At 40.1% G+C, this 12595-nt stretch overlaps 1 protein-coding gene across 1 annotated transcript in view; it reads right to left on the minus strand.

Moving 5' to 3' along the window:
• Nucleotides 1–6093: 6093 nt before the first annotated feature.
• The window catches only part of MOGAT2 (monoacylglycerol O-acyltransferase 2), a 493563-nt gene continuing 487061 nt past the window's right edge, over nucleotides 6094–12595 (minus strand). Inside the window, exon 6 of the mRNA XM_069640058.1 lies at nucleotides 6094–6589. Within this exon, the coding sequence (XP_069496159.1) occupies nucleotides 6435–6589 (155 nt within the window). The 3' untranslated portion in view covers nucleotides 6094–6434. The remainder of the gene's footprint in view (nucleotides 6590–12595) is intronic.

Here is a 12595-nt window from a genome sequence, read left to right on the forward strand (position 1 = left end):
AAAAGGGAGTATGGCGACTGATTTTAAAAAGAAGAATATAAGCAAATATGGCATCTGGGGGGTGCAGCAACAATATTTTTTACTGAAGAGGGGCCTCAGCAGCAATGTCATTACTCAAGGTGGGGCTCAGCAGAAAAATGTTTGAATACCGCTGTGATAGGGGATAGAGCAGTAAAATAAATTAACAGTGACCATGCCTGAAGACTGAAGTTCCACGCTACGAGTATAATAGTTTAACTAATGAGATAGAATTATCACCACATCCATGCCAGCGGAAGGCTTCAACCATATACCTCCACTCAACTCTATATAAAGATTTGTCATCATCAAGAGCTAGTGTGGCATAGCCACCTTTAGGGTTCTTTACATTATTATTAATATTTATTAAATCACAGAAAAGTCCTGTATTAGACAATATGAACCAACCTTTCACAAACCCTACTTGCCCTGGTTTAATCAGTCCAGGAAAATAGGGTTCACCTATATTTGGTAAAGTTTTTGTGAAAAATGTGCAATCAGTATTGATGGGGATATCACTATCTTTACCAGCTTGCAAAACAACATTAACAATGTCTCTGCAAAAGTTCTGGACGATTTACCTGCTGTGGAGAAAAATTAACACAAACATTCCAACTTAAGAACAAGATTAGTGTTAAAACAGGCAAAAAAACATTAGTAAGGGCATCTGGGCATGGTGCTTTACCTTTACTAAGATCTTTAATGGCTCAATAACTCATTGTGGTTTCCAAGGAACTCAAATCACTCTGAGCATAAGAATGTCTAGCAACTGCATTAAAATAGGATGTGAAATCGAATTATTTTGTCCCAAGGAATAGAGCGACTTGTAAAATTTCTTAAACACCTCCAGAATATCTTTATCTGAGGAGAGAGACCCTGATACCATATTCATTTTTAATAGACATTTTCGACCTTTCTTTTTTTATGTTCTGATGTGGGTTCTTTCTAGCTCCAGGGTCTCTCCTGGTTTCACAGAAGTGCACTGCTCACAAATCCCCCTTTGCCAGAAAGTACATGGTGCCATGATAGAAGAGGAGGAATAGTTTTACTGTTTCCCGATTAATAACATCAGCCCCAATATCTGCCCCATATGCATTGCCCCAAAGTCCGACTGCTAAGCTATACATGGGGGGCAACGTACCCATACGTCTTCTCTCAATGGGCCATCCTCAGCTCAGTAGAGAGCAGCTCTGATCCCTTTGTGGGAGTTTCCACCATGTCTCTACTATACATGTCTCAGCCGACTGAACCTGGGCTGTCCCTTGAAGGAAAGCAGGCCCTAGGTATAGTGTGCTGTATTGCCAATTTAGGGATGGCGCAGACTTCCATCACATTCTTTGTACAATCCCACAAATGGGTATCCAGTCAATATATCTAAAACAGTACGTAGTGGTAAATTTCAGAGTGGACCATAATAACAAAAAACACTGCAAACATTAATTACATAAATAAAGGGTAGTGGGGTAAACAGGGGTTAAAATGGTTTGGGATGGGGTTGGGGCGGTGTTATAAGGGTAGAAAAACAGGAGAATTGGTGTTTTTCCTTATTTTGTCCCCAATGAAATTTACCACTCTGTAATTGTGGTCAGTAAAATCACTTTTAACCCACAAATTCTGTCATATGTAATGGATGCCAAGTGGGTTGCACAAATAACTGGACACAAGAGGCGTAGTTTCTGTATTTAATTCTCATAAGAGACAACAACAAATTACTGAATGAAAGAGTGCTGCAGGCCAGCAAAACTTAGTCTCTCAGCCTCTCCTCTAAGGTAACTGCTGTTCCTTAGTCAACTAACTAGATGTGGGCTTTCCTGGATCCTGTACCCATGGTTACATAGCAAAAGGATTGCCCATTCTGTACATGTTTAGGCCGGTTCCTGTAATTACCTAGTTGTTGCTCCTATATGTCACGTTCACCAGTCGCAGGTAGTATTTGAGCTTCCACTACCAATCATTAATTCCTGGGACCCTTCTCTGCCTGGCAGATAGCGCCTTGAGGCCCATTTGGCATCTGGGCTGCTCACTGCTCAGATCTCCCTGCGTGGGTCTTGTGTCTCTCCCATCTCTTCCTCCTGCCTTAGGGCAACCCAGCCTTCTTCTGCCTTCAAACACTTGCTTTGCTGTCACCTTCTCCACCTGCTGGCAGATCCAGCAATGCTTTACCATATCCCCTTGATGTTACCTCATTTCCTTCCAAACTCTCACAACCTTCACCATACACCACCAACTCCCCTAGCTCTTAACCTTCTTCTCAAAACTCTCTCCAGCTCCTCCTAACACCACCACCACCTTTCATTCTTCACCTCCTCTAGCTGCTCCTAGCTCCTTCTCCCACCTCACCACCAGGAATCTCAATCCTGCACAGTTCTAGAAACATGCTTCAAAGACCTCCAAGGAGCAGTCACAATCTACCAAAACAACCCATGCTCCAGGACTGGGCTGTCTGGATTACCTAGAAAGCCCCTCCTTGGTGGGATTTTGGATGAGGGTCTGCATCTGCATGTCTAGAAGAGTAGGTCTGGGATTGGGTGTAGGTCCCGGCTTCCTGTGGGTCAGAACGAAGCTGAGGTGGCGGGTCCAACTTTATATGTACTGTGGTGGCCATCTTGAATTCATGAGTGTGCGGGCTAGATCTGGTAAAGCTACTTGTTCCGGAATATGGCCAAACATATTTGCACATCATGTAAGCTCAGTTTTGAAGGACTAAGCACATTTATGAAATTATTTTCACGTTCTCAACAGTTTTGGCAATATTTGAACTTAGCTTACAGATAAGTGGAACTGAAGTCATCTGTGAACCTCGCGGTTGGGTCATCAAACTCTAGCTCTGAACCTCTTGGCACCTGTGAAAAGTGTTTCCACAGACTTTTAGGATCAGGGAATTCCTGCTCAGTATCGTTACAGGAATTTGCAGGCCAGAAAATTGGTTCTCAAAGGGGTCCATTTAGGGGAAGAGCATGGCCATGGCTGATCTGCTCTGGGGAGGGATGTTGAAGGTCCCCCTGACAAGTGGCCGGGCAGAGAGAACATTTTAGAGATTATCCCCATTTAATCCCCAGGACCATCATCCACTGGCTTGTGCAGCTACCTCATGCCTGGACCACTCTCCTGACCATTTATTTCATTTAATAGTTTTATAACGCCCCTAACATCGTACCTGCGTCGGTTTCTAAGCTCAGAGAACCATCCATAGAGTTAGTTAGCGGCCTTTGTCAGAGTGCAGACAGCAACACAGAAGCAAGTCCACAAATGCAAAGTGCTTTTGGTGGAATCATATAAATCTCCCGTTAGTCGGAGTAATGGAGGTCGGGTTTGCGGGGGTGTCCCCTGCATCCATTACATGGTAGCATGGGACAATAAAAAGAAAAGTAAAAAAAAAAAGAAAAAAGTACCCAGCAGCGCCAGTTCAGACCCACGTTAGTGGCATTTAACTGACGCTGCAGGGATACAGTTGAGATGGCGGTACACTTCTGTGTGTGCTGCTGAAAAGTTAAGTGGGTAGGGGGGAGGCGGGTAGAGGGATGCGGGGCACAGTGATGAGTGATGTATGTGATCACTGTGCTGCGCTGCGCTATAATGGAAGTCAGCTTTTTGAAAGTCGACGTTATGGGCGGCGCAGTGATCACATAGACCCCTTTTGGAAAGGTATTACAAGTGACATGATACTTCTACTCAATGCTAAAATCTAGTACTGCCTTGACTTATTTCTCTTATATGTTTGTATCCTTGTAGCACGTCAAAAGTCACAATGGTTTGAAGCTAAAATGTCTGGTTGGATTGGGAATGGATAGCATAAGAAGAGGGTCTACATACCTGGAAGAAGCCGATTTTCAATGTTTCTGAAATTTGAGCAAAGAGAACCTTACAGAGCTTAGCACCATCAATTAAGAAGTCTAGCTTTTGTGGACATCTTGGATTTTGGGATACACAGAAGACTGGTGTCAGCTGATCAGTGGGGAGACAATTTGGCACTTACAGCGGACACTGTTTAAGATGCAGCTCTGGTAAACTAGTCAACAATCTACGGATCCAGTCACATGTATTTCTGATGGGTTTCCAAATGGGTGGATAGGGAGGGGCAGGAGCCTTGTGAGAAATCCAACCAAACGCGCCTGGATGTCTGGATTCGAGCCACCTAAATCTAAGCTGTACCCTAGGAGAGAATGGGGGGTGTCCCTGGAGATCTGTCTCTCCCTGCCCAAGTTCTAAGCGTGAACCTAGATCACTGTGTTGATAGCTCAGTTAGCGTTGTGGTACACTAACTTGTTTTCACTCACTTAGACTTATATTGACCACATCTATAGGCCAAACAAAACATTTTAATATTAGCAAAACTGAAACCTCTTTTCTACAGGTTCAGTAGAATGACAGTTCTTTACACAGTCTTTATAAATTGTAAGGCCAGATAAAGCACAGAGAACATACACCCAACCCCACTGGATAGAATTATGTTCTGAAATATCTTTGAGAAGAAGCAACAGCCAACTGGTCCAGCTGTTAGCCCAACATTTAGGTGATGTGCCACAATTCCTGTCTCCTGGTACGGATCGCTGGCATTCCTTCCTCAAGTCTGCTGCACCTGAGAAGCTCTGTCTCAACCTAGACACTCAAACTAAGGAAGCTAGATCTTTTGATTATTTTTATATTTGTATCCTTTGCTTGTCCTACAAATCCAATCTTTAGCCATCCAATATGACATGTCAGTAAATATCTGTTTTCAATATACTTTTCACTACACTATAGCTTTTCTATTTGCCTGGGGAATGGAAGGTGGCTTAATGCAATACGAATCAAAGAGCTACCAGGAGTGACATTGATGCCCTCTGGCTGCCAAACACATCACAGGAAGTGATTTCACATGACCTTTGACAGCAAACATGCAGTTAGCATGCTTTTTGCAAACAATACGTACTGAAAATATGAGGGTGCAGTAAGTTAATATATAATGACATTGATTAATTTAAAAAATATATAGTTAATGAGACTAATACAAGTGAAAGGAATACTTACTTTTAAAATATCGGTAGGGAGGCTTGATAAATCAGAGGGGTTGCCAGGCAGTCCCCATTTCTTGAAATCAGTAACACTGCAGTAAGAATTGCTACATCTAGCCACATGTAACTGGCAATGATCAGTTTGAATTTCAACAGTAAGCCTATCTAGTGCAGGAAAACACTGGCTGTTCTCTTTAACAACACCTGTGTCATCAACAATAATCTATAAAAAGGACTGTGACATGTCCCTTTGTGTGATGAGGTTTGGTTTTGAGACCTACGGGTGCCCATTTTTTATTCTGTGGTAATTTTATGGAGAAGCCCAGAAATGTGCACTACTGTCACCTCACACTAATAATTTCAAACAATTCACGCTAATCCAAGCAGACCCTGGTTTCCGTGAATGTTTGAGCATTTAAGGACTAGTCTTCCCAACCTTTTACTTACAATATGCCATTTTCCCCAGATATTAATCTCTTATTTAATGTTGTATTCTAAGGTGGTCTTAATATGCTGGATTTTAGTCTTTTATTTTTAATGTTTTATAGAAGGTAGTTAGATTTGTAATTTTAAAGCTATATTTTAAATTTCTCTGAGGCCTTCAGAAAGAGTGGGCTGGATAGACCAGATGGTTGCCCTTAGGTATGGGGGTGTGAGGGGAAAAGGGAGAGAGAAAGAGAGAGAGATATGCAGATGGCTAGAGCTGGAAAGGGAGGGAGCGAGGGAGAAGGGGTGTGGGAGAGACTAAGAATTTGAGGCCAATCACCAGTGCAAAATTAGGATTTGCTCAAGCCATGTCTTTTTGTAAAACAAAACAATACTTATTATAGACATTAGAAAAAAGAAGTAGCAAAAATAGAGATCACATAACCAAAGAAATAGCATATTGTCTATATGAATGTAGTATAAGCAAGGACATACAACTGTTTCAGATATTTATTATCACCTACTGGACAGCAGTCCTTACCATGCATGAGCTAAGCACAAGCATTCTGATCTTTCATTTTAAGCCTAAAACAACTAAATTGCAAGCTAGAATAGACTTGTGAAAAGAAATATTTTGAACAGAATTGGCGAGCCATTCATTAAAAAGGTACATTTTATTTCAATAAAGCAAGGGCAATTGTAAAAAACGGAAACTGATTTGACATAAATGGCAAAAACGAAATTTGAGGTTAAGGTAGTCTCAGAAAATGGAACTCAAATGTTTTAAAATATCGTACAGCTCAGGCACCATATATTAATCTCTTAAATCTCCTAACGGATACAAGAGTGCAAGCAGAGTGGGGAGTTGGAAGCTGAGGAAAGTGTCACCAAAATTTGATCAGCCAAGCTGTCTACCCCAGAAACAAATACTTTTCATTATTAAAGCAGAGTACAGAGAGACACAACAGGAGTGATATGGAACTATGCTTTGTTCTTTTAAACAAACTCGAGGTGCTTGTCTGCTGGAATGTTGTATCTGGTTTTATATTCCTCAAAGAGCTTGGACAGTTCCTCCATGTAGATCTTGTGAATGTGATCAATTTCCTTCTCGGTGGGGTTCTGAATATGTTCCACCTTGATTGGTTTTCCCACTGAAATATAAAAATGAGAATTAGGGAAATGTGAGAACACAAACCCAGAAAGATGGTCAAGCCTTGTCGAGCTTTGGAAATTTTAATAGAAAAAGTTGCACCAGGCTTTATTAAATAGAACATTCACAGAGACAATCACATTTATGATAATGATACAATTTACAAGTCAGATCTATTCATACTGTTTTCTACCATATCACTACATTCACCAACACATTCAAAGATATAGCTCTTTATCTGTAATAATGCGGCTTTAAGGCGTAGTGGTATGCAAGGGAAGGAAAGAGTGATTGAGATAAACGAGTGATAGGAAAGAGGAGGCAAGAGATAGATGCACATGACAAGGCGGTCCAGCTCCACCACCATTCACTTCAAGAAATTTTGGTGGGTCTGCATATTGGTTTGACCCAAAAAGGCTTATCAACTGAAGAGTTCTGGGGATGGAGAACGGTTCATGGCTGAGACAAGTGAGATAGTGTGCTTAAGGCGATGAACCTTGGGGTGCTTCATTAGAAAAGGTAGCCTTGTGAGACTGAGAGAGACCGAGAGAGAGACTGAGATAGTAGAAACAGAGAGATAGAGATGGGGGGAAAAGAGAGAGAGAAAGAGAGGGATGTTGTGTTTTATTCATGTTTTTGCCAAATTCTATTGTACGGCACCCGCTTTTGAAGTCAGAACATGCCATCTCCTGAGCAAGTTTAGGAAGGCTGAAATCTTATTATGTGTTCTATTTCAAAAGACTTTCTTCAGTACCCAAGGAGACCAACATGTAATCCTTCGACAAATGCAGATTTATCTCCTCCTTATTTTTAAAAGAGGAAGATGATAATGTGTATAAAAGTAAAAACTCTTTGACGTTCAGAACAGATATCACTGTAATTTTATCAAAGAAAAATAAGAAATGTAAATACAAGTCTGTGTGTGAACTAAAGGCAGTGGGCCTCAATACAAGTTTGGTGGTAATCTCGTGATACCACCAAACAGAATTACTGCTACCGCCACTTGGTCCGGCAGTATTACCGATGGATTACAAGTGGTGGCAGGCGGTATTCGTCCCTTGCGGAATCGCTCAACTGTTTTGCTTTCCCACACAAGTCACTACCATTTCCAAACACTGAGAAAGTGCACTGACTTTCCTCCACCCATTTCAGCTGTTCTACAGAACCTCACAACAGCGGAACACTAGAGGTCCGGAGTCTACTAAATTGGATCACTGGCCTCTCGCAGAACTCAGCTCCTCACACTCACAAGGAAGGTCAGAGTCACCTAACACAGTAGTTGCAGTTCCTTCGTTTCTCACCATCTAGCTGCTATGGCAGTTTCTAGACCCCAAGTTAAAATTTGACTCTACATGTTTTTCAGAGTTGATATAAAGAATGTGAGGCAAGCAACGCTACGAACAAGCACTTTTGTGCACACAGCTATTTGCCACAGGTAGTTTTATTGTGGTAAGCAACCATTTTCTTTTATCTAGCTTTCTATCACCATGTTTTGGGCGTGCACTCCAACATTATTTTGGTTTGAAATGTATTTATGTTAAATTACCTCAGCCTAACAGATCAGTTTTCTATGGCAACAAACAGTGCACTAGGCTCATACAGAAACGTTTCCCTTGTAGGTCACACACCATGAGTCCATCACACAGAGAAGCCTAAGGATCAGGGGTTTCTCCAAATCTTCCAATAGAGACCAGGTACTATGGCGCCACTTTGCCTATTACGAGTTAGAGTTAATATCCTGTTTGAGAATTTATAATATTCAGTTAAATATGTGCTATATTGAATGTATCAAATTCATCTTGTAGAGCTCACCCTGATGAAGGACTGAGGTCTGAAATGCATCAGTGTTTTTGACCTCTGTATTATATTTAAAGCAAATGAAGATTAAAATGAAGATTTTCCCACAAAATATGTTTTTTTGATAATCATTGTTCTATTCTAAATATGTGCTAAATGAGAAATGTTATAAGTCACCCTTGGTGGAAACAGGTCTGGTGAAAGATTCACCAGACAACTTTTTTGCCCACTGTCATTGGCACAGCTCCTATATACCAATGCGATTTATCATATTTACTAGCACCAATTTAGCATTGCTTGGAGCAGTATTAATCAATTGTGTGGGGATACACTATTTTATGGCGTCATCTACTCTATTGATTGAATGAATTAATTCACCTTAACAAAATAACAATTTTAGAAACCTGACCTTTGCAGAGGATATTTTGAAATAAAATCACCCATTTAAAGAGCTAGAACAGTTGTTTTGTGTTTAATAAGTTATCATACGAGCACAGTGATTTAACAATTAAAAAAGTAACCAGGCAAAATGCACATTAAAACATAAATAATGTTACAGGGATACATTTATAAAACAAATATATTTCAAAATCTGTAATAAAGTGAATGTATGAAATATCAAAGGGATTACTAAACTTTAGACATGGATCTACAAAAAAATTATCCATTTATTTAAAAAAGAATAAAACATGTTTCCTACAAAATAAATATCAATTAATTTAAAAAATATCAAAACATTAAGGGACTGTATTTACGCATCTATACAAACACATACATACACACCATGTAAGGTTAACATGGACACCATCAAACAGACAAAATTACATGACAAACACCAATACAAGATGATATTATTATGTATTTTTTCCAACGTAGTCTAAGGTCTGGAGATACTTCCATTTGCTATGTGTATCAAACTTTAAGATAGATGAAGATAGATGCTTTAGTTTCACTAGATATCATGACAACAAACTTCAGAGATTGACCCAATCAAATAATAGTTCAATACCAAATTGCTAATGTTCAAATCAGCCTTCCACTGCTTCAATTAACTCAGCTACAAAGATGCAACTTAGAAAAGCTGTATTATATTACCTAAATTGTAGATCTATATCTTGCTATTGCCACATTCTACTTAATCAAATCTGCATGTTGATCACTGCCACATTCATTTAAACTTTTTGCAGAGAGAAATTGTGAATTAAGACTTTATTTTACAGCTTTTTCTCAAACCTAGCAATGTTGCTCTGGTCGTATGTGGCACAACATGTACTAAAAGCTATATTGGGCTTCCCTTCAATGTCTCCACTGGACCGCTCTGGCCGCAGCGCCACACGACTTTTCCACTTGGTGAGATTCAGTAGCAAGACAATGTGATCTCCATACTGGATGACAGAATTTGCCTGTCCACAAATAGCAAGTACTGGACAACATCAATAGGGGGACATTATACTTTTGCATACAAATTGCCCCAGGACTTTTATACCTCTGACTCTAGCCATGTTGTTTATGTCATCAAGTGGCCAAGTAGAATCGTATACATTGCTAAAACCAACTATTAAATTGAGATGGATTTAACATCAAATGAGCATTAAAAACTGGAATATCAAATCTGCAGTAACATGATTGTTTTTGAATAAAGGATCACTTGCTATCACAGAACACATTCTAAATGCTTAAAGAATTATGACCTAGCTAAGACGATGTCACTTTCAAAAAGGACTTCTACGGAGAGAAGTATTCTGGACAGAAATCCTAGATACTGTATGCTTGTGTAGGATGAATGAATCCCTGGACATACACACTGCTTTATTTAAAAAGATGAAAAGAGTAGGTGCTCAAAGTAGTGGCTAAGCCATATGGTTTACACCAAATGGTACCTCTTAACCATGAGCGTAAACTATCATGAACTTATTTGTACAATCAGGAATGCTGGTGAGGTGGTGTCCTCTAAGTATTGAACTCTTATGAATTTTTGAATTATCTACTAGTTGCCTGTTTATTAGATTTAAGAGAGAAATGTGTTTTATTTTATGGAGCAGGCATATTCTCAAACATCTGATGCTTTAAAGAATGAGTAGTCATAGAGAGCTTTGGGATATCAGAGAACACCCCTTTTAGGAGGACACCACATCAGGCAGAGAAATCTTGCTTGTTTCAAATGATTCCTTATACTAGTTAAACGTTTAATGCAAGAAATTACTTGGACATTCAATAATGATGTGATGGATTATGGTATTACATGTACATATGTAGTCACCAGGGAAAACTCGGACCAAAGTGATGTGAAGAGTCAGGAATGAAACTCGGACAAAAGTTAGCCATGATTTTGGTTAAAGACTTCTCTGACCCCGCTCTAAGAGGAATTTACCTACCTAAACCTAAAAGTAAGGTTCTGTCGAAGTCAGAATGTCCAAAGTACAACTGTCTCACACCCAAAGTTATATTCTGACTCTCACACTACAAACTACATTCTAAGGTGAAGATGGACATGTCTTTAACCTTGGGTGGTACTGACATTTCTTCTCAGGACCTCTTTATTTCTGATTAACACAATTCTTTTCCTAGTCCTGATGTTTCTTCTCAGGACTTTTTTTTAACTCTTGTACATGTCTTATACCTGCCTGGTATGCTCTCCAGCCAGGGCTTTGCAATCACATCCTTGTAATTGCCTGGTGTACTCACCTGCCAGCTCATCTTATTCACACAATTGTAGTTGCCTGATATACTCTCCTGCCAAGGCTTCTTGTATTCACACACTTGTAGTTGCCTGGTACACTCTCCTGTCAGGGCTTCTTGTATTCACACAATTTCATGGTATACTCTCCTGCCAGGGCTTCTTGTGTTCACACACTTGTAGTTGCCTGGTATGCTCTCCTGCCAAGGCTTCTTGTGTTCACACACTTGTACTTGCCTGGTAACCTCTCCTGCCAGCTCATCGTATTCACACAATTGTAGTTTCCTGGTATACTATCCTGACAGGGATTCTTGTACTCACACACTTGTACTTGCCTGTCACACTCTCCTGCCAAGAGTTCTGTTCAGACGAGGTCTCTGCCCTCTCCCAGTGTTGCACATTTACTTTGTTTGATAATGTATCTTCTTGATATATTATCCTATTTGGGTTTCTCATATACTTTCACTATATACATTCACATATTTGTAAAGGTTTTGCTCGTAGTTCAATTCCCCCTTTAACTATAAATCCTTTCATTCCTTCTCTCTCAGTGGCTTTGTTTACAATTACTTGTATACGGCATGGATTTACCAAATTTTTTGCTTATTTGCATACAATTATTAGATTCACGAAAACAGTGGCTGAGAAGGTATGGTTTTTGTTTTGTCCTGTGTTGAGACACATTTTGTAACTGATTTATGCAAGTACATTATTGCCTCCTGCAAATGTTTGAAAAGGAACTTTTAAATCTAGCCTTATTAGTAAGATTGTGTTTAAGTGCACTTAGCTTATTTTAAGTAATACAATTTTAATAATATCTGTTTCTAAATAGTTTTAATCATGGCTATGTTTGTATTGAAAATGTTTTATCTGTGAATGGTGCAAGCCGAAATAAAATATTACTATTGCTTCTCTCTCTCTGTGGCTTTGTTTACAATTACTTGCATTCGGCGTGGCAGCCGATACGCTGTGGGATACATCTACCGCCCAGCAGAACGTCCCTGCATCACCAAACCTCATCTCATCAGTCACCGGCAGATGGAACATTTTGTAACCTGTCTTTGTTTATTCACTAGTGAGTTCTGAGTCCGTTCCTTCATAGACTGATGAGAACCTTCCCGGGGACCTGGAAAAGGGAAGGAAGGAAAGGGGGTCTCACTCCACACTCCAATGAAAGACAAAGGGAGGATTGTGGCATACCGCTCCCTAATGGAAGAAGGACTCCGCCCCATGAAGCCCACTCTGCCCTACTTTCCCTCAACAAGAAGTCTCAGGAAAGTTGGGGGGATCTGTGGGATACATCTACCACCCAGCAGAACTCCCATACATCACCAAACCACATCTCTGCAGTCACCAACAGAATGGCTGCACTGGCGCTGTTGAGCACTATCGCCTTGCCTTAAAAACTGCATTTTACAGTCAACAAGATAATGGCTGCACTGTCTGAGCAGCCACACATGGGGCGAGATGAAACACCAAATACCCCGAGAATTGCTGCCAGTATTTTATTCTGTGGCACCAGAAAAAAGTTAA

The sequence above is a fragment of the Ambystoma mexicanum genome, chromosome 7q (genome assembly GCF_040938575.1).
Source record: "Ambystoma mexicanum isolate Mex_15411 chromosome 7q, UKY_AmexF1_1, whole genome shotgun sequence".
NCBI classification, from domain to species: domain Eukaryota; kingdom Metazoa; phylum Chordata; class Amphibia; order Caudata; family Ambystomatidae; genus Ambystoma; species Ambystoma mexicanum.